The sequence below is a fragment of the Echeneis naucrates genome, chromosome 20 (assembly GCF_900963305.1).
Source record: "Echeneis naucrates chromosome 20, fEcheNa1.1, whole genome shotgun sequence".
Classification (NCBI taxonomy): domain Eukaryota; kingdom Metazoa; phylum Chordata; class Actinopteri; order Carangiformes; family Echeneidae; genus Echeneis; species Echeneis naucrates.
The window spans coordinates 15,995,736-16,022,204 of record NC_042530.1 but is presented as its reverse complement, the minus strand read 5'-3'; the positions used below and the strand labels follow the sequence as shown (position 1 = coordinate 16,022,204).

At 39.8% G+C, this 26,469-nt stretch overlaps 1 protein-coding gene across 1 annotated transcript in view; it reads left to right on the top strand.

Annotated features, from left to right (window-relative positions):
* Positions 1 to 26,469, top strand: part of LOC115061381 (partitioning defective 3 homolog) — a 344,220-nt gene that overhangs the window by 102,363 nt on the left and 215,388 nt on the right. The window contains exon 3 of the mRNA XM_029529689.1: positions 6,667 to 6,841. Within this exon, the coding sequence (XP_029385549.1) occupies positions 6,667 to 6,841 (175 nt within the window). The remainder of the gene's footprint in view (positions 1 to 6,666; positions 6,842 to 26,469) is intronic.

The following is a 26,469-nucleotide window of genomic DNA, read 5'->3' as shown; positions in this document are numbered from 1 at the left end:
TGTTACAAACGGAATAGATGTATTCCATGTGTTGCGGCATCCTTATACATTACATTTACTTTGCAGTGTGTGTCATCATTTTGGGTCTCACTGGGGCACTCTTCCATTGCATCAACCCCATGTGACAGCACCTGAAATATGCATATGTTCTGAAGTGCTGCGGGATGCCATTTGACGCTTATTTGGAATGCTGGTGATGGCAAGGCAGCGTGCTTCAGACATATTCGCTGAATATTTGATGGTTGTAATGAACAGGAAAAATACAGGACTAAGCACTTTGTTGGTTTGCCCGACTCACAGCGTGCGAAAAATAATGGACGGAAGGAAAGGATGAAATATTGAAAATACTTTGTGATACCAGTAAGAGGGAGGAGGGTTAAATCATTGCAATGTTCCCGAGGTCATGAAAAAGTTACAAGCACTGGTCACGTTCTTTATAGGATATGAGTAAAAGTATGTAAATTTTCTACAGGAAAGAGTCTGGGGCCATTGGCCTGAGAACCAATAGATGATCAAAAATCATACTCTTTGCTGGATGGCTATAGGATCCATGACTGATAGGAAGGGGGTGTTGAGGGGTTTGAAGGGATGAATGGGTGGATAGATGGCTGGAGTGATAGATAGATGGGTGCTGATGAAGGATGATGGCTCACGGCTATTACTCAACAAGTTTAGATGCCTTGAATTTGTGGTGGAGTGAGTGGCTTCCACCCCTTCCACTGGTACTGTATCTGTAATAACTTATTCCTTATATATTCGTGGTGCCCTTGCAGTGAAATGATGATAAATTAAGTGAAAGAGAGATCAAACTTGAACTTTATGTTTTTGTTTGTATTCACTAGGAGAGAATCTACATGCCTTTTTGCATATCACATACAGTGCATTCACTTCTTATTTCATTTCAAGACAGAAAGAGAGGGACATTTCCTCAAAAGCAGAAGCGAAGGAGACACAGCGGTCAAATGCAGCTCAATAAATATGTCTTATCTGTCTATTCTCTATGTGTAATCACTCCTTATTAGGGAGGCACTCAGTTCTAGCTTGTGGACATAAAGGGGCAGAGGAAAACTTCCGAAAGACAAATGAATACGTGTTAATCCTGTCTTCAAGGGCTGCTTTGTGCAGCAATAAATATTCACAGCAGGATGTAGCCTTGTGCGCCTCAGAATGTACTCTTTAATTGAAGGTGTGGATTGAGTGAACAGGTTTCCTGCGGGTAGACTCATGTCGGCCCATCCCATCCAGTCGGCTGTGGAAAAGCTGCTGTGGCGGATATGGATTAGCGTCAGACCGTCGCAGTGCAGGTATTACACATCTCTGGTGGCACTGCCAATGACTACTGTTGTCGTGTGTTCTCTGGGGTGTTGTTCAGAAAATGCTTGGGACATCTGTTTTGTATGGGTGCCAATCCTAATGCCCAGGCTTCCTGGCAGATTCTGAGGTTGTGAAAGTGGAGGGTGTGTTTTGTGGAGGTGGTGATGGAGGGTAAAAAAAAAAAGAGAGAGAGAAAAGCCATTGAGAGAGGTTGTCAAAACATCTCTTCATTCCTTCCTCAGCTGCTTCCTCGCCATCTCTTCTTCCACCGCACCCTTGCTGCCAAAAGCCAGAAGGAGATCAAAGGAGTCCGACATGAAAGGCATCCCTGAGATTTTATTTTTCAGTGCCCTGTCTCCCTGCTCTCTCAGTTACAGATATGGAAATGCTGAATCCCATATACAGTCTGTACCAAGGCTGCAAATAACACCCTGCTTCATCTGACTCTCTCCCTCTCTCTTTCCTTTTGCTTTCTCTCCTTTCCTCCACCTCGCCTCACCCCTTCATCATCATGTCTCTCCTTGCCTCCTCTACCCTTGCCTTTCTCCAGCAGCCCTCAGGCTTCCAGGTAGATAACAGTTGATTGGCAGCTGCTGTGACAGTCAGTGGAACCGACTGAGAGTGGATGAGTGTCAGGCTTGCTCCAGGGGCTTAAGGCAGCAGCAACGTTGTAGCTCCCCGCTGAAGAGAGAGAAGCCCATGAAATAAGACTCAGTTCTTCTCCTTGCTTCTCTCAACTGAAGCAGGTAGGAGCTAAATAGGTTTTTCAAATTGCTCCAGAGTTTATCCTGAGGCTGGAAACTGGAACATTTCCTCAACTCACATCCTGTCATGTGGTTCCCTTCTCTCATTCCTCTTTTCTACCTTTGGTTTTGATATATCAGTGTGTTTATTGTAGGTTGTAGCATCTTGTTATTTGGGGACTCTTTAAAATTCTATTTCACTGCTTCACTCCCTCCCTCCTATCTGCTCTGAATCCTCATTCTCAGCTGTCACGCTCCTTGACAATTAGCCATGCTGTTCTCGTCTGCGCATCACACACACAAAAAACAAAAAACAAAAAACAAAAACAAAACAAAAAAAAGCCAGCAAACTTTTACTTCCTTTGAAAAACTTCTGAATTCAACTTGACACTGTATAGCAGCCACAGGGGGAAATGTGAGAATTAAAAAAAAAAAAAAGTAAAATGTGAAATCGTCTCAGTTCTAAGTGGCTGTGACCAATTCCCAGATGGAAGGAAAACGTTTGTGTGATGGCTTTCGCTGCATTGCCTCTTGAGCTCAGTCCCGTCAACAGCAAGAATTGCATCAGTTTTCCCTCTGGCCAAGTGTGCCCACTTCACTACGGAAGAGCACAGTGAGAGAACAGGATAGAGAGACAGAGGGACCAAAATGAGAAAGCTTCATGTGGAGCTTCTTAAACTCTCCAAAGGAATGAACCCTCCCTCCAAAGTCTCCTGTCATTATGTATCAATGATAATGTATTTATGGGACTCAAACACAGTTTATGTTCGTGTTTGTGTTTTTAGTCATTGCCAACCGACTATAATAAATGCCGCCGCCTATAAACGTACAAATTCTGTGTCATAACACATAACATACATGAACACATGATTCCAAACTCCTTATTTTTTTACAGCACACTGGCATTAATTTGATATGCATCAGTGCAAAAGCTTAGCATGATGAATTTATGGCAACATGTGGAGGCCATATCTCTCTGAAGGAAATTCTGAATACTTTCACAGCTATTTTATTTAATTATTTATTTATTTTTTAATTAATGCAGCCACACTATCATGTCTTTATTTCAGCAGGGATTAACAGAGCCTACATATACAAGCACTCTTCCAAACCGAACAATCACACAGGCAATTTTTTTCAACCCTCTGATTTGACCAATAAGTATTTCCCTCAAATGGTGCCTCTAACAGCAGGTGTACCGGACATGGTTGTCATGGTTACTATAGCAATTGTTACGTATGGCTGCGACCATACAGGTAGTGGGGCACCTACCCTTTTTACCTTGATTACGGTAATCAACACACATGCCTTGGTGAGATGTAGGTAAAAATGGTGAATTAGGTTAAAAAAAGTAGTTAATCCTGCCCCCTGACATGATTTTAATTGTCATGGTTACAATAATAACAATGTGGTGAACTTTGATGATAGAAACAACATAAACTCCTCCTGACCTGGACTCTGTAGCTTTATAAATTACATCATTAGACCTTTCTGCTTTACTCCTGTCATTACTACAAGCACAAATACTGCCAAGCAACTAAACCCAACTAAGACTTCATAGTAACCTGGTGGCAAACAACCACTGGGTTTCTTTTTCAAAGGGGGACAGTCTCATGTGTCATGTAAGCCTTTACATGAATACTTGGTCATTTTAACCCTTTTCTATTTGATTTTATAGGTTAGGAGACTAACAGGTAGTTTGATGTCTCAGCACTCAACATTCAAGAATGGCCCTTGCGATTTCTGAACAGTGGGAACTTTTTATGTCTCTCTAGATTTAGGGGACAGACAAGCACTTTCAAGAGCCCATAAATATTGAATGCAGGATAAATGCAGGCCCATTTGATTCTGAGATGAAGGGTGTGTGGATGAGTTTAGCCGTACATGTCAGATACCCACAGAGTGCTTTGGAGTGTCAGATGAAAGGATGCATGGCATAGCAAAGTGGACCTAATTAGAGGGATTTGGAATGTATTTAAAAATGAATCACACTTCGCCGCGACACCAACAACAGTATTCACCACTTCTCTAAATGGGCAGCTGGCAGGCAGAGGGCTCGTTGGGCTGCTAAATACCCCCAGCAACATATGAATGGGAAGCCTGATTACTTTGTCACTAATGATTCATTGGCTTACATACACTGGCAGCCTAAATCCCTCTGGGTCCTTTTCGTCTCATCTGAGTTCATATTCTATCAACGAAGTCACTGAAAGAATGCTCTAACAACACAATTTCATCCTTCAAACAGCTACAGAAATCCTCCACTCTCAGAACAGGTTTTTACATCTCCTCACAAAACCAGATATCGAAACAGGTATTACATTGGGGCTAATTATCACACTTTGATAAAGAAATGAAGACCTGCCATCCTTTACACCATAACTTGGCGACAACTACGTTCATCTGGCAATATATACCAGTCAGGTCTAACAGCTGGAGACAGCAGTGTGACGTCTCCTGGGTAAGAGAAGAAGAAGAATTTGAAGAATTATAGCGGTGCGTTCAGTCATTATATTTTGAGAGGGAATAACTAGAAGACTCCATCATTTAAAACATGCAGCTCCGTTTTACTGGCTTGGCAGAAAAAAAGGCAGTGTTTCAGCTCCTCTTCACAGGTGAATTTACTTGGTAGCTGTCATGTTTGTAATGGAACTTTTCGAAAATGTTCACATATTTCCGTTACCAGAGAAGTAAAGTTACTTGGGAATCACACAGAAGTGTGTGTGCGCACATGCGCAATATTTCCACCCAAACTGAATATGTAGATAGGTGAGGAAGATGCTGGAGAGACTTTTCTGTGCCTGAAAATCGACATGGAAAATACATTTAACCAACGAAGGCCTTCAGAGTGAGCCACAGTTTGTTCAAGTGCACTAATCATACAAAAAAGGTATAGAATAAAAAAACCCAACCAATTAAAACAGCTATAATGACAAGTTTGACTTTTGTTGTATATTATAGCACAATCCAGTGTAATGAACATTATATTGTAGCTCAATACAACTCCAAAATGAGTCTTAAATGTAAATATGCCCCTTAATTAGAGTTGTCTTCCAGGATATATGTAGTACATTCGCAAATGAGAAAGCTTGCAGGAAATTACCTCCTTATACTGCCTGATTCCTTGGATTAAGACCTTCACAGTTAGCAGCACCAGCAAATATTGTCTCTGTGATTGCCTCACTGGTGCACTGAGCACATTTTTGATTAACCCTTACAACCTGAGGAGTATAATTTCAAGCTCGTATTCAAGCCTGATTAGAGTGAAATGGGTGAGGCCTTTGGTGATGTGGTTTGTCTCTACGTCTCTGTAATGGCTTTGGGATGCGTGGAAACATTTTAGGAAAGAAAAAAACTAGTTTAATTGCACTAAGCCAGCATAAGAGATGTCACTGTGAATTACAACAACAGTAAACCACACGGGCATTCTAATAGAAGGGCATAAATTCAGATGCAAATACACAAACACATACACACTTAAGTATCATCCCCTGAATAAGAATTACATCAAAAAGAAGAACAGGGGTTTCTAAACTTGTTTATATGCATATTTCCTTGTGTTGGGGTGATGAAAAACCGTAAATACATGCAAAAACACTTGTGCTATTTTTACCCTCAGACGAATGCGGTGCAGGATACAGAAAAGCTGTTTGCTCCCAACACAGATTAATGCTTTCTTTGTCTGTTGCTCTCTCCACATCCATGGCCTTCCATTAAACCGATTTGCAGGAAGCACAAAGGCATAAAGAAGGAACTCGACTGAAGTCTGAACTATACATACTTTTGTTCTGTTTAGCATGGTGTGTTTGACGCTGGGGCTGTTGAATGGCTCTGTCTGGAAAGAATAAGAGGTTAATCTTCTTGTGAGAGGTTTAGTAACAGGTTGTGCTGGCAATGAAAAACACCTGGCACTGATAACTCCACTCCACTACTGCAGATTGCGTGCATTCATTCTCTCCCAAAGAAAAAGTCTAAGACTTGTATATTGTAAATAAGCATTGGCCTATCTGATTTACTTCACCCTGGTAAAAGAAGAAAGGGTAGTGAACGGTAGAAGAAAGGGTAGTGTTTCTTCTGCTCTGCTTTTTAATCCAGGCTGCTGGTTCACTTTCCCTCTCTCTTGTTAATTGGCTGACTTGGTTTTAGCAATGAACAGTGTGTGTTAGACTGATAATTATGGGATGCTGCAGGGATTTCTCCTTATCTGGCCTGGGAAACATGGCAATGTATCACCTTTGTGGGAATGGAGCAGCTGCTTGCTGTGGGAGCCAAACCTGGCAACCCAGAACTACTTGCAGTACATGACTGGAGTGTTGTTGTGTGTGTGTGTGTTCACTTGTGTTTAAAGAAGTTAAATCATGATTTGGTTCAGTATATATACTCAGTATATACAGTATAGGGCAACAGTTTGGACACAACTTCTCATTCAAATTAATTGGCCTGTACTGTATAGTCCACAACATGTTATGTGTATGCAAGTATAGTCCACACTCAAAACTGATGAAATACAAATTGATGTTTGCTGCATGCGTAGAAAGAAAGATATTTTGTTCCCTTTCCATACCCTAAAACACACACTAATATACACAATTGATACTTCTCCCTCCAGCTTGTAGCTGTATATGAAGAACAGGATCCTCACAATGGAGGTGATGGTACCAGTGCCAGCTCCACAGGCACACAGAGTCCTGAACCCTTCACCATGGATATGAGTTCGGCATCTGCCTTTCAGCCCTACCAGACCAACAGCGAAATCGAGGTCACTCCATCTGCTCTGAGATCCAGTGAGTCCATTACCCTGAATGGCACAGTATCATCATCACGATTCTAATAAATGTTAATGTGCCTGGAACAAAAAGTTTATTTTTGTTTGATGGAAATTGTGCAAATAATTTATAATTTCATCACAAGATATTTGAAAAACTGCTTAACATACAACTGAATTATGAAAAACTCAAATTGAAGAACAGCATGTGGCATAAATATCAATTACCTCAGTCAGCTCTCCTTTATCTTGGGCGGTTTATTCTACCTTCTGGCAAATAGTGCATTACATTGTTTGGTAGTACTACATAGAGAAGCACCTTTACAACTGTGCTCTGCTTTGTTATCAACAGGAATTTAATATTTAGGGGTTTTAGGGACATAAAATATGAAAACTGAAAGTTGCTTTGAAGGTCATACAGTAAATGACTTCATGTTCATGGACCAGAGAAGCTCAATAGCAGCACGTACTTTTTTCAGGTAAAATGAAGTTATACTTTGGAGGCTGTAAGACTGATAGAGTGATCAGAGGTCATGAAAACACATAGAATAAGTTAATAATGTGAGTCAAGGGGCTTTTGTTCATGAGCTTTGGTTCACTTGTAAGTGGTCTCAACTGAAGACATTTTTTTTCGCTCTGCTTTGCATGAAGTGGGCAGCGGCTGGTCTACTTGACATGTTTCCGGTGTGCCGTGTGGAATTAAGTTTCTGTCAAAGACTATGCAGTGTTTCCAGACAATGAAAGTGCACCAGCTTAAGACAGGCAGGTAGAAACTGAGACAACAGAGGTAACTGAGACACTGTTGGATATTCATTCATGCATGAGCAAGAGCACACATGTCAGAGCAGGCTTGACGCATTCACACATAGCACACACAACCAGAAAATGTCACACACAAGTCAGTGACTCAAGTGTTGCCCATGTCTATATATTCACTACCTGTGAAGTGGAACCAGTGAGCTGATGCAGAGCTGTCTTATACTTCAAAGGACACCTAAGACATTCAAAGTTAGAGCTCATATGGACTCCCATGGACTTGCACATGCACGTAAATGAACAGTTGACTTGCTCCTCTGCTCCTACCTAAGAACATATCGTAGCCTCTCTGAAGTTTCCTCCTGAATGTATAGAATTTTTATTCTGTGAATGATGCAACTGCAAGAGCAACCTAGTAACACAGAGTGGTATGTACACTTGTTTGAACCCATCTGACCTGCTGTTAGCTAACTTCAAACAAACCTGCATTTGTAAAGCAGACCTGTGCTTTCTGAGAGATATGTTTATTTCTTTTATCCCCTTCAGCTACAAAGATTCACTTTTACAGATTTATGGCCATAGTTCATACTGTATGTGGAGCAAGGGAGAGTTACAAATGGCACCTTTCCACTGTTCAATTAAGATTTAAGGCTGTGGTGGAGGCCTAATAAATTGTCCTCGAACAAGGCAATAAATCCCTGGGCTTGGCCCCTACCCTCACACACCATCCAATCTGCTTGTTGGTGCATTTTTGGGTGGTGGATTCACCTTATTAAGGGCCCTCCCAAACCAGTTTGTTTGCACTGAAGGTGGGCAATACAATTCTTCATGCTACATCATGTTTATTCCAAAGAGTAGGCACTAATAGCAAATTGTGCGCTGACAACAGATATCTGTAGCTTTGATGAGGGGGAAAAAAAAAAACAAAAAACTTTTATATCATATCAGCACAATGGTCACATCAGCAAAGCAGGTAGTTACAGTTTTCATGTTATTCCCTAAACTTTTAGATTTGCTACATGTCTGTTTTAATTTGGCATCTTTCCAAATTTGGAAGTTATAAATGTTTGGCTTTTTCGACTTCTTTCTATCAAGTGTAGTAAGTCAGTGCTTTCCCATTGTCACTGCTGTCATTACCGCCCTGATTTACTAAACTGTAAATGAGATCACAGTGTCACAACTGGAATTATTTTCAAAAGAAATGCAGCAAGTTAATACCAATGATTGATTTTGACTACTATGAAAATTGTGGCTTTCCCCATTAAATTCTAGCCTTTCACTACAAAATAAGCTACTTGGTTAATGTCATTTTGTTTTTAGACATGAAGCTAGACCCACTCCCAAACTCTGCCCTTTCAGGGTAGATTTAACTCATTTAATTTATCAATACCCTGCTGATGCTCTGCAAACCTTTGTGACCTCATATGATGCATATGAATCAATTTGTTATGTATCCCAAACTTCCTTTTCCCCGGCCACATCTGCCAGCTCTGAATGGGGGTTCCCAAGTCGCTCCCAGGCCAGTGTGGAGACCCACCTGGTCCTCGGCCTGCCCTGTGGCCTCCTCCTAGCTGGACATACCAGGAATACCTCCTTATCAGATGCCCAGACCACCTCAACAGGCTCCTTTCCACGCGGAGAAGCAGTGGCTCTACTCCGAGTCCCTCCCGGATGGCCGAACTTCTCACCCTGTCTCTAAGGGAGAATCCAGCCACCCTCCTGAGGAAACCCATTGTAGTCGCTTGTACCCACAATCTCGTTCTTTCAGTCATGACCCATCGCTCAAGACCATAGGTGAGAGTAGGAACAAAGACTGACCAGTAGAGCCTTCTGGCTCATTCTTCATCACAACAATGCGGTAGAGCGAATGCATCACCACCCCTGCTGCTCCGATTCTACGGCCAATCTCATGCTCCATCTTACCCTCACTTGTGAACAAGACCCCAAGATACTTAAATTCCTTCACTTGGGGTTAACTCCTTCTCTTTGGATTATATTTAGACTTTTTGCCATGTCGAGTAGTTTTATGCTTGTGCCACAATAGAGGGCTTACAAGAACTCAGTCTTACACACCCCCATAATCACACATTCCTAAGCCTGTTCCTTGCAGGGCCTGTAAATTGTACAGCTTGGATTAATGAAATACAATGAAAAGATAGTGGCGAAGCTGACTGCTTCCTGCACACTGCTTCTGTCATGATGATGGGTATATCTTCAGCAATTTTTTCGAGACAGTGACAGTGAGGAAGAGGGGGCAGTGGTTAGGGCAGGCAGACAGGTACGACCAATGATTGTTTTACTTTGTGGTCGTTTCCATTTTACAAGTGTAGTAATACCAGCATTACTATTTTGCAGCACAGAATTTTATCCTAGTGTGAATGGGTGGAATGCACACATATAATGATTCCTAACCACTTCCAATTACCCATTTGCGCCTAGAGTACCTGCAAAGTTGCATATGTGTGTAGTGAACAAGCTTTTTAAGACAGCTGGACTGACTTACTGACAAATAGACAGACAGACTAACTGACTGACATTGCAAACACACAGTCAGGCAGATGAACAAGACAGACAGGCAATGGTCCCTCTAGAGATGCAGATGAGAAAATTACTGGCAGCAATATTGCATATCAGACATCAAAGTGTTGCAGTGGTGCCCTTGGCAGCTGTGCTCTGAGGCAGAGAATTATGGCTATTTAAAATCATCATCTTTTAGAGCTATATTGATTGTTTTTTCTCCTCCTACAACTCCCAAAGTCCCAAACACTCCCTCCCACTGTCTTTCTGTCCTCCATCCCTCCCTTGCCTCCGCCTTGGGAACCCATTTTAGATTTCCATGCTAACATGTGGCGTACAGGTCAAACTGCTAATAATTGGATTGGAGATAAGATGTAAATTGCAATAATGAATGTAATTTTCCCGTAATTATATGAACAACGGAGCTGCCTGTGCCTCTTCTCACCACTAAATTCTAATCTTTCAGAAGTAAGACAGTAAATGTCTGAAACTTTAAATGAATACTGGATCTTAATGGTGCTTGTAACTTAAGAATTGAAAGTTCTTTTCTTTGAGTGCTTTCCTAGGGTCCCTATGTTTGAGTTAGGAGCATAATTTATACTGCTGGAAGTTGAGTTGTCTCTGTAGTAAAAAAAAAAAAGTCTCCCAGATAAAGAAATAGTGCTGACAGAAATACAAGAAGTCAGCAATCTGAATTCCTAAGGCTGAGATCTGACATCTACCAGTGATAGCTTCCCTTCTTTGCCTCTTCTCCTGATGGACAAATAAAAAGCAACAAATGTAGAGTCTGATCTTATGTTGATACCAGTGTTCAACAGTTCACATTAAGAAGTTATAAGATCTTATCAGAACTTGAAGTTTCAGGAAGCAGTCAGCGCCTGAACCTGCTGCCACAGTCTCAAACTGTCTGTAGTGCTGAATCCTAGCTGTAAGTTTTCAAACTCTCAACGATATCATGTTGACAGCCTGAAAGATCTGCCTCAGGATCCCTGTGAGTTACTTCCTACACACCCACCTGTGTAAGAGGCATATCAGAGTGTCTTCTTTGATCAGCCATATATATAAATATATATATATATATATATATATATAATTGTGTGGTCACCCTCCATAAGCTGCAGCATTTCATCGAGGTAGCTGTCATTCACAAGTGTGGTCAGCTCATTCCTGCTGGTTAAATTGTTGCTGGTGAAGTTAACCCTTAAATGACTGGAAAAGAACCTGGTGCGTTCGGCATGCTGTCTCCCATTGATTGGAATTGTCCCCATTTTTTGGCCTCTTATGGTATAAACCTTGACTGTGAAGGTTTTTAATTCGGAATTCCAATTACAGTTTGCTATATATAATCAGGAAGTGTAGAAAGTGCGAAAGTGCCATTGACAGAATATAAAATCACACCGACTTTGATATTGAATGGCTTTGAAACACAGAATGAAGACAACTTCAGTGATAGTTATATGATTGAACCCCAGTGATGCACAGATCAAACTAAAATGTCCATATATCACATATGATGGATTGGAACCACTAAACGTTCAACACTATGCAAGACCTGCACAAAACCTGTATTGCCACAGCTGACCAATGCAGCAGGTGACAAATTGTCCATTCCTCCGTTGACCTGCTCCTGTGATACTTGAATCTTTGTTAATTGAAACTCTGTGGTGACAGGGTTAGTGGAAGGTAATTACAGTAGAGAGACTGACTTTGGAGGAGAAAGTGTGGACAACTTGGAAGAGGAGAGCCGTCATCTGATCATTTGGCTTAATTGTCAGCCACTGAGCGCGCTCCCTGCCGTCAAAAAAGGTTATATAAAAGTCACTTGAGTAGAGGAGATGCATCGTGACACTGGCAGCACAAACTAAATGAACACATTTTTCACAATGTGTAGGTCAGTGATTGTAAAATGTCTGACTTTTTCTTCCAAAGACAAAGCTGCTTAATTAAGGCATTGATTCCATGACAGACTTGAGCTTTATAGCTTTTTTGCTTTCTTTCTTTCTTTTTATTTTATTTGGAGAGCACCATCTTAGATACATAACTTAAAAAGTGGACTGCACCTCAATTGAGGACTTTCCAACATATTTGGGTCATTTCCAAAGGCAGCGACTGTCCATTATAGATAAACTGCCAGGTTTAGGTTTGAAACCACGGGCAGCTAGGTCTGATAGGAGGCTCCAGTACTTATCTCCCACTCTCATCTGCACTCCATCTCTCTCTCTTTTTCCCTCCCTCTCTCTCTCTCCTTTTCTTTCCCTCTCTGTCTCTGTCTGTCTGTTGTTGGTCCAAAACTACCTCTTCAATCTTTCAACTCACCGATGAGATGGTGATGCAGTGTAATTGAGGGGCTTAAATTGCGGAGTTGATAACAGTGGCAGTGTGGAGCTGCTGATTAGCTTCGTCTGATGGTTAACTCGCCTCCTGTTCTCTGTCTGTTGTGAGGCTCTTGCTGTGGAAAATGCTATTACATAGATTTTATTAGTTACAATGCTTTATTACAGTTCATATTGCTATTTAAGTTATTCTCACGAACAGCTTTTGGACTGTCTGCTAGTTTGTGTATGTCAGGGCAAAATTATACCTTACTCAACTGCCCTGTCCCCATTTATAAGTTGCTGTTTTTAATATTCTCTGGTGCCAGTTTCCATCAAGAACACAATGGGTTATTAATGGTCACAATTACCTATTTGTCCCAACACCCTTAAATTAGGTACTTACATGGGCTTCCTGTGGATGGAAAATATTTTGCTTGTATCCCTATTACAATACTGAGTCTGTGTCTTTAATAAACTGAACAGTTCTGATGATAAGGTCTGTCCATTAATCTCTGTTATGTAATGCCATGTAGTACTCACAAGGCAAGGTGATTCAATTAAGAATTTAAATAATTGTTTAGTAAAGGCGATAGGCTAGTGGATGCACCAGGCTATTAGTTGTAGTGTAGCAATTTCAGTTTGTTGTGCTTGATATTGTGAAGTCTGACGACTGAATGGTTCCCCTCTTACAAAAATAAAGAAATAAATAAATATATAAATATATAATAGATTATCTGTTCCTGGAAAGATCTGAAACCTTTTGTGATCTTCCGCAAAAGGTCACAGCAAATTGTGGCCTTTTGGGGAGAGTATACAAATTCTTCTACTTTTCTGATAGTAAATTATGATTGTGAGAATCTGAGAATATTCATAAATCATGGAAGCATATCATAAACCAAAGTATTAACAAAGCTGTCTTAATTAAATTTTTCCACTCTCTTAATACCCTGGCTTCCTATTGTACCTGCTAGTTCGTAATCCAGATCCAGGGACGGATGAGTGAAAGCCTACACAGTGTCATATAGCAACAATTTTATACTCTACCCCAGTGTCTGCTGCAAAGCAGATTTTTACAGCTACAAAACTACTGAGCAGAAGGAATGCATCAAACAGACTCAGTTCTTCACTTTGTCAGCACAGGAAATCAAAGAAATGCACAATTTTCAGCCAGTTTGCCATTTGCTCTCTGTTTCTTTTACCCTATCACTTTATTTTTGGCTTCAGGTAGCAGTGCTGAAAAATCCTCCTCTCACCTCCTGAACAGCCATGACACTATCCATTGTCATGAAACACCTATCTCCTTTACCTGTGATTCAACAAAAAATTAGACAGTCCACTGTTTATTATATCTTTTAAAATGATGAATTCTCGAGTGAACATATAAGTAAAACATGATTGTTTCAGTGTACATGCATGAATTCATTATTGGCAATGAACCCCAGTTTTTCTCAATGTGGGCATCTGGAGAAGAACATTGAATTGAAAAATGTAGTATAAATTATACTTCTAGTTCACCCCCAGTCTTAGAGCAGTATGTACTTCTGTTGTTATATTGAGTTTGTCGTTCATAGATCTGCTCAGCCTTTATCTGTCAACAGACCACAGCCTTTCCAACTGTGCACAACACCTCTCAGAGTATCTACAGAGTTGAGTACACATTTAGTAGTGAGGATGTTGAGATAGCAAGCTCATCATTAGCAAGCTGAAAGCACTTTTCAACCCACAGGTCCTCATGAGAGTCTGAGCTGCCTTCCTCCACCTGAGTTAGTGGAGAGGCTATTAGTTATGTCAACTCTTAATCATACTCTTACTTTTAGAGGGAGATGGAGAGGCAGTGCCAAGGGTGGGTCTTAAAACTGCTGGGGAGTGGGCGTTCATTTCACAGTAGCTGGGAATATTAGTCATAAAAATGCTCATACTGTCATATCATCATCCAGGGCTAATTATAGCTAATTATTGCAGCGGCCGGCACAGTTAAATGGTGAAGATTGTGTTTTAGTAATAAAATGTGCTTGGAGTGATCAAAGTCTCCACTCAGCACCAGTGGGAATGTGCCGCCAGTTCTATTTCTATTACGATGTCTGCCAGGATCCCAATAAAGTTGCAGCTACACAGCTTAAGGGGACAGGACCCTCCATACAAAGGGGCATTTGTAGGAAAGAATGATTTCAGAGGTTACAGAGTCCTTCGACCTTCCTTGTTTTTGGTTGTTTTCACAGATTCGTAGTTATTTTCTATTTGTTATTTTGATGACACACAGTATGATCACTTCCAAAATGAGAAGAATGTGTCTATTAGTAAGTGTTTTATGTTTGTTAGCAGGGAGAGCTTATTAATAGGTTTTGTCTTTGTAGCTGGTAAATACGCTCATGAAGCCATGAATTCGTCTGCTGTTGCCTTAACATTTCCTTTTGAATAAAGGAGCAGGGGAGACAGGAGGGACATGCAGCAAAGGGCCCAGGCTAGATTTGAATTTGAGCCATTGTGATAAGGCCTAATGGTATGCCCTGTGCCAGGAAAGCTATTGGGGACCCCTAGGGCCTTTATATTTGAAGTGTGTAGTCCATGAGTTGCCAAATCACTGCAGCCCTCACTGAAGTAAATTCAACAGACAAAATCATTACAGCAGTCTGTTATTTCTTTCCTTTCTCTCGTCAGAATTCTAAAACTCTCCAACAAACTAAATAAAAAAAAATAATAATAATAATAAAAATAAAAGTAATTCTACTGATATGTGTGGTCAAGTAGAGCAATAAAACAAAGAGCATAAACAAGAGGAAAAATATGTTAGGCTTTATCTAAGACTGCATTAAACTCATGACAATTATAATATATCAGGGTAAGTAGAATAATCACTCAAGCATTCACATCTATTCATACAAAAAGTATTTTAGTGACATGGTTGAACTGTAAATGTAGCAGCGAATGCACCCTAATGTCTTGCCTCTGTCTGTCATTAGTCAGTGAGAACTTCTGCGGTTCATTTACATTATGTTTGACATGTCAAGAGAGGGTCACATTTGGCCAAGGGCAATGCCTCCTGGTCCCAGCACGATAAGTCCTCAAAGGATTATGGGATGTTTAGCATCTCTTTGTCTCCCCTCTGAACTTTCGTCTCCTCTACCCATCTCATTAGTCCCTTTGTACAAGCCTCCCACGCCTCTCTTACTTCTGCGCCAGTCTCCTTCATTGTCTTCCAGTGGGAGGTGAGCTGTGGAGTTTGTCCACTATAAAGCACATGTAAGGGAAACATCCGTGTGTAGTTTGAGAAAAACTTTTTTTTAGAAAAAATTTAATCACACATGCGACCGCACAATGCAGGCAGCATTGTTGTGTCCACAAACTAAAACCGACATTGCAGGTAAGTTGTTTTATTAAAACACCAATGGGCCGTTGTGTAAGACAAATAAAAACAGAATACAATGATTAGCAAATCCTTTTCAACCTATATAGTTGGAAAGAGGTGAGTGCCAAAATTATGTATAAAAGGAGCATTCCCCAATGGCTCATTAGTTCACAAGCAAGGATGGGGCGAGATTCACGACTTTGTGAACAACTGTGTGAGCAAATAGTCCCAACTGTTTAAGAACAACATTTCTCAACTTACAATTGCAAGGAATTTAGGGATTTCATCATCTACGGTCCATAATATCATCAAAAGATCCAGAGAATCTGGAGAAATCTCTGCTTGTAAGTGGCAAGGCTGAAAAAAAAAAATACTGAATGCCAGTGACCTTCGATCCCTTAATCGGCACTGTATTAAAAACCGACAACATTGTGTAAAGGATACTACCACGTGGCCTCTGGAACACTTCAGAAAACCGCTATCAGTTAACACAGTTCATCCGCTCCTTCTACAAGTGCAAGTTAAAACTCCATACCATGCAAAGCAAAAGCCATATATCAACAACACCCAGAAAACAGCGCTGGCTTCTCTAGACCTGAGCTCATCTGAGCTGGACTGACGCAAAGTGGAAAAGTGTGCTGTGGTCTGACGAATCCACATTTCAAATAATTTTTTGGACATTATGGACGTCGTGTCCTCCGGGCAAAGGGCCACCCAGATTTTGATCAGCGCAAAGTTCAAAAGCCCGCATCTGTGATGGTATGGGGGGTGTGCTAGCACCATTAATGCTGAAAGGTACATACAGGTTTGGGAGCAACATATGCTTCCGTCCAAGCAACTACTTTTTCAGGGATGTCCCTGCGTATTTCAGCAAGAAGCTTCAACAATTAGTGTCCTCAGTTCCCAAATGTTTAACGAGTGTTGTTAAAAGGAAGGTCAACGTAACACAGTGGTAAACACGCCCCTGTCCCAGCTTTTTTGGAATGTGTTGCAGGCAACAAATTCAAAATGAGTGAATATTTGCAAAAAAGCCAATAAAGTTTGAACATTAATTATTATTTCTTTGTGTATTCAACTGAATATAGGTTAAAAAGGATTTACAAATCATTGTATTCTGTTTTTATATACGTTTTACACAACAGCCCAACTTCTTTGGAATTGGGGATGTATTAGTAGGTGCATGTACAACACCCACAAGCCACAGATGACGGAGCAGTGCTGGAACGCATGCTGAATGTCATTCCTCTCTCTCTCCCTGTGTCCCTGTCCCTGTCCTGTGTCAGTTCATTGAAACAAGTTGACTTAGATTCAACAGTTTAAATGATCCCACTCTGTGGGTGTGCTACATCAAATCCTTTTATTTTTCACTTCAACATGAAGAAATGTTAATCTAGTAACATGAGCTCCCGTAAATCTATGTCTTAGATAAAGGAGACAGTATGATCATCATCTGATGCTACATTCACCCTGCCGTCTGTCAATTGTTTCTGTTTTTTCATCAGATCTACAAAGATGCAATCCTCCTCACAGTTCCAGAGGATTCCATAAAACATGACCACATTACCATCTTCCACAAACGTGATCACTTTCAAAAAGACTTACTTTGGCTCACAATCACAGCCTTGATGAAAGAAAAACATTTTCACATACCCAATTCATTTCTTGTTTTTTTCCTCGTGGAACACTTTCTGTCAGCCATTTGAAAATTAAGGGCAAATTAATTTTACAATGTGCAGTGACTGGCTGGCAGATTTCCTTTATGTTACTCTAGCAGATGTTCAGAAACCACATGTTTCTACATTGAACTGATCTGCTCGGTCGGGAATGTTTGGAAATGAGCTCAAAGCTGTTCATTGCATTCCGACAGAGATTTCATCAATTAAGGATTTATACCGCCTTATATGTTTTCATGTGGTTACGAGAATTAATGAGTGAAAACATGACTAACTGCAGCACAGCCCCTGCTCTCAATGTATTGTATGAGAATTCTTGCATTTTTGCTGATCAGTTGCAGATTTTTGCTTTCATGTTGGCATTACTCTTTTGTAGCTCATTCAAGAAAATGTCAGCGCGTGATCAGCGATAGGAAAAACACCCTGGAGCTTCTTTGGTTTTCAGTGTCTTAACGTAGAGCTGACACAGATTTACATGCAGGATTGAATTCTTGCCCACTTCCTAAAGCCTTACTGGCCCAAATTTTTTTTTGTCTTGTGGAATTTAGTGAAGAGGCAATCAAACCGATGACTGACTTGTATAGCGACAGTGAGGTGTGAGAACGATTTTCATGGTAGAGCATTTGACTGCAGATCAAGCGGTCTTCAGTTCAAATGTAGGTTACTAGCACCTCATCTTAGGCCAGAGTGTTGACATGATCCCTGTGTACTTAAAAGACTAGGTACTTAAAGCAACTCTTACCTCTCTGAATAGTCTACTCCAAAAGCCCTTTCCTTCAATTACCTTGAACCTTCTTTTGTACACCCTGAAACTGATATTATTGTTGCCATCTGCAGCACCATTACCATAAAAAATGGAATAAACCACCTTTGAAGCCTTCTTTTAAATAGCTGTCTCAACAAATTGCCTCTGAGTGAGATTGATAGCTGCCAAGGTTTTTGCATGCCACTGTCACCAGGTGCTGTCCTAGTGTTTGGGTTTGCAAATTTTATTATAAATTATTAGAGTCTAGTACTGCTTAATGTAAAAATGGTCTGAATATAACTTATGCTGTGATTTGGTGTTATGTAAAGAGCAATTGAGTTGCATAAGATTTTTTTCAGTTTTCAAAATGCACATAAACTGGAATTTACTATGAGCAAATTTGGCAAAAAAAAAAATAAATAAATAAACTAATAATAATAATAAAAGGCTTCATTGCCAATGAATTCTGCACACACATACAAAACAAGCAACATTGGGCTTATTATAATTGATTCCACTTCTGTCACTGTAATTTTAATTTAATAAAACTGACATAATGACATATATACAACTAATTTGCAACAGTAAATATGTTTGGAATGAAAGTATCAGTAAAGCTATTTCATTTGTTATTTTCAAAATGTACTTCAAAATGCTACTTAAATAAACGGTCATATGGTTATCTTTAATTAAACGTCTCGATAAGAAAGCTTACAAAAGATCAATGCATCAAATGACATTTACCATTAGAGGAATGAGTCTATTTTGAGCCTATGAAAGTTTTTGAATAATTGGCTTTATATACCATATAAAATGTGTTGTTTAACACATCCATGATTGGTAGCCTTTTTTCAGGAAAACTTCACTTTGACTGAAATAACACATTGGACCCCAAATACACAGAAATCATCATATCCCATTTGAAAACAAGAACAACCCCCAAACCTATTCATTTATTATCAGCAGATTCAACCACTTTTTTTTCCATTTTGTAAAGCGACAAAGAATGACATATATAAAAATGCAATGCCCTGCCTTGTCATATGGCACCGTTATGTTCAGATTAATACTTTCATACTATGAAATTAATACAATTGTATATCCAGTTTTACATGGTCTATAAACGTCAAAGAAAAACTAAGAGAAAGTATGAAATCTGCACTTTTGGCTGAAGTTGACAGTGACCTAATTTCTCCTTGGCAGCGCTTTGAATATGTCATGGAATCTGATCATGGCAGTGTGATTATAGACTCCTAAAGGTTAAACTGAAACCACAAATTTGCACTAGCCTAAACGTCAGTGTGCCTGTTTCCAAGACCTTGAACAGTTAAAGTACAAGAAGTACGACCTTCATTCACTTGAAAAGCCACTTACTGTGACCGCAGTCCAGGCCTTCATTATGTTTGACACCGCAAAAGACAAGGACCAAGAAGTGAAATAGTTAGTGAACTTCCACCTTAGGGTGAAAGTGCAGTTTAGAATGAGACACATACATTCTTCACCCTTATTAAATTGGAAGTTCATGTGTCCAGACGCGTGTTAAATAAGGAATTAAATTCATTTTCAGCATATGATAAGGAATTCAAAACTTTCAGCAGCTGCAACAGCTAAAACGTTACTTGGATATTTCATCAGCCTCTGCACCTTCCTGTGAGGTTGCAATGTATCATTGCTATATGCAGTTGAAACCTTCAGAACATTCATTTGATCCATCTACAACTCCAGAAACTTTGGAGTCCTAAACTTTGCTTGCTCTGATAGGATTACAAGTTTTCTTTCCTGTTTCATAATGCGATCTATTACGCCATAACACATCCGGTTCAATCTAGGTGAAATTTAAGCCAGTGGCATAGGTTGGCAATGACCATGGTAATTATTGATTGATCTTTAAGTGCCACACAAAGCACTTTTAACCTCTCAGCCTCACTGTGACTGTCATATAACTCCAACCAGTCTCCAACCAGTACAACCATGCAGGTTTTCTCAACCTCTGACATATTCGAGAGGAGAACACATGGACTGTACCAAGTGCAGCATTTGTTGCCAGGGTTACTCCAACAATGGCTATGCCTTAGCTACATTTAGTGATTTGGAACTTCCTCAACATGGGATGAGCTTTCTTTTCATTGTTGTAATAATAAAAGTGGTTAATCATGAATAATGGAAAAAACATAAATTGCTACTTTCACATGGGACTTAAACACAATATAAACTATGTCCTGCACTTTTCTCTCTTCTGCTTACATCATCACTACGACCACTGGATGTCTCCTAGCAGCAAAACCTGTAGGGCATAATAACTTTGTTGACAGATGATTGATTTTATAAAGGACAGTATCTGTAATGCTGATCCAACCACCCCCTTGCTCTCCCCCCTCAATGATATTATCATTATCAGCATTATCAGTGTAACTGAAGGAAAGTCTTTTTGTCTCAATAAATTGGCCTGCAAATCATTGTTATTCTGAACTCGCAAACCTAATCTATAAAAAGTTTGAGTTTCTGAATCCCTGCTTCCCTCTTATCACCCCCTGCTTCAAATCTCTATGAAAACCTCATGCACTTTCATAATCCTGTGTGACTGATCGGCTCGATGCATAACGAAAAACAGTCTGCACAACTCAAAACCATCTGTTTTCTTTAGGATCTTGTTTTCGCTTTTTCTCAAACAGGCCTAAAAAAAGTTCTTCCCAAAGAGCTGAGAAGCACCTGTCATATCGTTTTGTCAGTTTTTATCTTTGTTGCTCTGCTCTGCTTTGCAGAAAGAGTGCGTCTCTGATATGATTTCACTTTTTGTGCTACTCTGAACTCATACATACTGTTTTTTTGAGAGTGTGTTTGTTTAATTTCCAGTTTGTTTCTGAACAGAACTGAATTAATGTGTGAGCTGTTTTAAGATTAGCATATGCACTTGGTGGTAGTTCCCAGCAGGCAGTTTTTTAACCAGAAATGTCTCAGCTCACATTTAGGCCAGGCATCACACCAGCCCCATATCAATCCTCCCACAGCACTCCTCTCATCTCACACACAAAATAACTCTCTTTTTTTGCCAATAAAAGGCAAAAATAATTATTTGCCAGTAAATACATAAAAAACCATGACTTTTTTGATCCAGAATGGACATATTCCTTCATGTTCATTCTTCCCGCGAGCAGTTCAAACCTGTGTGTCTTTTATGTTCAGAGACCGCAGCAGAAAACACAGGAAACCATTTACTGATGGAGGTGTTAAGGTAGTGTAAAGATGTAGTGGGATTGTATTTGACAGTCAAAGTGATGCGAAATGCGAAACAGATTTTATAAAAATTTTGAAAAGTGGAAACTAAAGCTATACCTTCTATTAAATTTTCCTAAAATAAAACACTTTATTTTAAAATATGCATTTTTCAAAAATTTATCTGGCATGTTTTTTATTTTTTGTGTCCCTGATTTTACTTGAATATAACATGTTTATGGCAGCCTAGCTATGATATAAAATCACATGCATCACCAACTGACCTCGGCTAGAGGCCTTTTTATTGTACTTGACCTTGTTGAATTTTTCTAGAATATGCCTGTTTTATAATTTAATCTTGTTTGGAAACACTTTACTTTGAATTTAATTCATATTACATTTATGTTGGTTACATTTACATAATTTACATGACACCAGAAATGTATATCCTAATGTCTGTAAGACCACCATCTTACATTTATGATACAAGGTACTATGTAGATACTACTGTCTACCAGACATTCAGACATTTCCCAAATACACGTCTTTCACGTAATCTGACAGAGAGCAGGGATCAAGGATAACGGAAAGTTTACTAGGATTAAAAATTACTCCTGAAGATGAGTATGAGTTAAAAACTAAAACCAAAACAAAGCAACTGTCTTCATATTGTTGTCACTGATGACGTTTCATGGATGAACATGTTGCTCAAGCTGTGCTCACTTTTCCACTATTCATTGTTGACCCTCAGATTAGTTAGTAATACGTTAGGGTGGCTGAGATGGTTTTTAAGCACATAGAGGCAGGTTTCATTGCAGCTTTTACAGATGGAGACCCCTGACATTGGCAAAGCAATCACTCACATACATATGACTTCCATGAGTGAGGACAGGTTTGCTTTCGGTGAAGTCTTTCTTTATCTCACCGGCAGCAGCTTTTTGATATTTTCTGAGCAAAATGTGTTTGTCCATCTTAAACCAAATCCCAAAACCTAACAAGTCTGGTAGCTTCAGCATCACCTCCAGCTTCGGCTCCTGCTCATAATGTTTTCATAATGGTTTTAATCGTGACTGACTTGGCCACATATCAGGCTAAGTGAGATTTATGGCCCCTCTTCTCAGGGAGCCTGTACATCTGGACTGGTCATGATAGAGAAACACATTTAAGAGGTGTTTACATGAAAGGTGCTGCTGTGGGTCTGTTTTTTGGCCCGTCAGAGGTTATTTGCTTTGCTGATTAGCAGCTCCCAAAAGACTAGGATGTGGATATGAGTCTCAATGAGTGTGTTGGAACAGAGTGGGGTTATTTTTAAGCAACATTCTTATTAGATGTTATTTTTAGGGAATGACAAGTGAGATATAGTTTGATATGGCGCTATTATGGTAAAATGACGGTAAGTGGATACACAGCAGGTAGACAAGTCCCAGCAGCACTGGATTTACTAAGATTGGCTGATTGTAGGGCCCTATACAATTTATATTAGGCTGTATGGCAATAGAAGATCGACCCGATTAGATACTTAATGAACATGCAAGGGCAGAAAGGAGAGAAATGCAGATTTCAATGAGTTGAGAGAGGATTGAAGGGAGAGAGATGCTGGCAATGATGGCGTCACATCACGTCTTAAGATGATTTCAGAAAACTTTTTTTGCACTTTTATAGTAATGGAAAGTGAGAGAACATAAATCCAGTAGATTTACTGACACAACATTGGAAAAAATATCAACTCTCAGTGTAACGACGGTATTAAGGGTGTACTAAAGGGGTGGAATCGATCACAAAAGAAAAAAGCTAGAGTGGGCATACGGCTGCTGTTTGCAACACCAAATGAGAACCTCTCAGCAGTGATGGGTGCTTCTTAAATTGAAGACCAAAAATATATATATGGTTCTCTGCAAATATTTGAAGTGTGAAGAACTTTGGGACCAATAAGTAATTGAACAGCTCCATGTCTATTTGCTTCGTGCTCCCTCTTCCCAGCTGGCACACATAGCAGCATGTTGGCTGTTTTCCTCCTCCTCCGCCTCGTCTCCATCATCTCTCTTTCACGGCTGTACAGCCAAATAAGATTTTACCTATTTAAAAAAAAAATAAACAAACAAATCAAAATGATTATTTAATTGGGTCGCTACAGATGATGCATGGCAAATCCACTATAAGGGTTTAAGATCAGATTGGGTGAACATGGAAGAAAACTCCAAATGTTCATGAACTGTTGAACAGTTCAAGAATAACCATCATATGATAAACAACATAAGGAAATACTCACTCATTTGTGTGCTTGCTTGCCAACACATGTCTATATGTTGGTTTTGTTACACTCTGAGGCCACAGCTTGTCTATTGCCTTGACAGGGTTGATACAGGTTTGATCAAGGGAGTGACCTCCGATCTACCTTTCCCCCTCGCCTCTGTTCTGAGATTTTCATTGTTGACGGAAACTCTATGAACAGCACACACATACACGCTCATTCTGTTATTGTTGCTTTGTTGTTAAAGACTGTAGGTCCTGCTGCTAAAGGCCTCATCTCTGAGGGTTTGAGGAAGGTTGACATTCTCTCCCCTCTCTCTCTCTCCAGTTAATAGTCTGCACTGTCTGCCAGGCGAGAGGAAACAGTCTCTGTCTCACTCTATTTCATGTTCAAAACAATAACAGGACGGTTGAGTCAGCAGCCCTGTGAGAATACAGTTCTCTTTCGTCTTAGTCTTTCACTCAAGGACTGGGACCAACATCACACAACATGACTGACATGTGAACTTTACTTATTAAGGGACTGAATCCAGACAGAACAGAGCTGTCTGCCTATCTTCCTTGTTGAATGGTAAAATATAGCAAAGAAATAAGCATGTCTTTTTTTTCTGGACATAGTGACATGGTGAATGACTAGCTGCCCTGTCTTTACAATTTCTTTTCCTTTATTTGAAGTGTTCAGATGTATATGTAGTTTCTTTATGTAGTTACATCTCTTCTATCTGACTTATTTCTCAGTGGAATAAAAACAGCTGATTTCAGGTAAACCCTTGAACCAAATCAAATCAGGGGATCTTGGATAGTGGTCCTGGTGGGCTTCGCTATCGCTGTGGCTGTGGCTGATGACAGTGACTGCTTCATTATAAGTTCCAGATTTCCTGACAGCTGGTTTTAAGGCTCAGTTTCTCAATACAGACTGTGCATTGCTCTGTGGACTGATACCTTTGACACTTTTACTGTTTTAATATAGAACCTAAACCTGATTTATAATCCAACACCACATGGAGGTCTACATTTAGATTGTATGGGAAACTAAAAGAGTCCAATCAGATGACTATGATATACAGTGTAATGTTGGGAAAGAAATCTGTTCTGTCAATCATCAAAAGAAGCCAAGCAAAGAGATTGTAGGCTAATTTGTTAAAGAGCCTGTACCATGGAACAAAGCCAAATGGTGTACTGGTAAACAAAAAATTGTTGTATGGAGTAAAATGAGTCTCAGCATTGTATCATGGCTAGCTAGTGTATGTTTGTCGACTGATTTTGTCTTTAAGGGATAGTCTCAAATAAAATGAAAGAGACATGAAAATGCAAAAAAAAAAAATATATTTCCATTTATGTATGTGAATGTATGAGAAAGTTCAAACTCACAAATCTGCACTTACAACGTGGATAGCCCCACATTTAGCTCTAAAGCCAAGTTGGCTTTATGTTTTCATAAGTGCCCCTTTGCTTTGAAAGTGTATTTCCATCCATCCATCTATTTGATTTCATCTTACAGCCCTGGTAAAGGTCAACAGTCGATGTTTATTCACAGTCTGTCTCTTCTCTCTCTTTGACATTCCTTTAATTTGCTCTTCACAGGAGCACTCGGTATTTGCAACCCTATTTAGTCTTTAGCTGACCAGAATCCTATTGTAAAGTCTTCTACATATTTCACCTTTCTCCATCCTCTTGGTTCCCACCACTGCACAACTGCCTTGCTCCCCCAAATATGGAACCTTTTGTCCCCCTATGCATGATTCAGGTCAGGGTGTATTCAGTGGAAACCCCCCCCCCCCACTGCACACCAGGGACATCAATATGTAGTTGGTGGTTGGAGAGAGAGTTCAAATGGCTCAGTGCCATAATTTATTCAGACATTGAACTGGCCTAGGCTTGAAGTATTCAAAGGAACAAAGAAAAAATAACTTTCAGACATTTCATGAAGCCATGGTCAGATGGCATTTATATTTAAATCAGTTTGATATGAAAGCAAAGACAGAGTATACCAGGCTCTGGGGGCCACAGGAGAAATACCCAATTTATCCACTGGACAGTCTTTGTATCTGGTTGGCTGAGCATATATGCTTAATGTATCAGTATATCTGTTCTTAACTTCTTACTTCATTTAGTGTATAACCAACATTTCATTGTACAGTGCATTGCAGTGATTCAATGCATTGCGGAGGTGTATCGACGTCCCCCAAAACGTACCCCTCCTGTTCTGATTAAAGGTTGAAGTTATTGCACTTATATTCATTTGTGAAACTCCCCAGCATGTTGTGCCTCTCCGTATTTTATTTGAGAGTTGTTAGTAAACATTTGATGCAGCATCAGCTTTATAGTTCCAATCCACAAAACTGCTCCATAAAACTTTTGTTTGGATGTATTAGTTTATTTTATTTATTTTTTTTTATTTCTCCCAATATGAGCTTGTTTGGGTATCAGTGACATTAATGATATTACAACAAATACCATCCCAGCCAAGGAAACGTAGGTCAAAATCCACCTTGAAATATTATGGGATTGATCTGTTGTATATGTGGTTAGATGCATACTGTTTTAATATGTATGCATTGTATGTGTTTCTCTGTGTCAGACCAGGACCCAGAAAGGACTCAGATGCAGAGGTAGCGAGGAACGGATCTTTATTTGTGCAAGCAATGACCTCCGAACCAAGTGAAGAACCAAACAATGCTATCAAACATTAATATTTATAGTGAAGTCACTAGATTCTAAGTTCAAAAACAAAATCGCTCCTGATGGAGGAAAATAACGCTACGCTAAAAGGGGCCTAACGGGGAAAAGGAGAAAAAACCCTGGCTAGACAAAAAAAAAAAAAAAAAAACA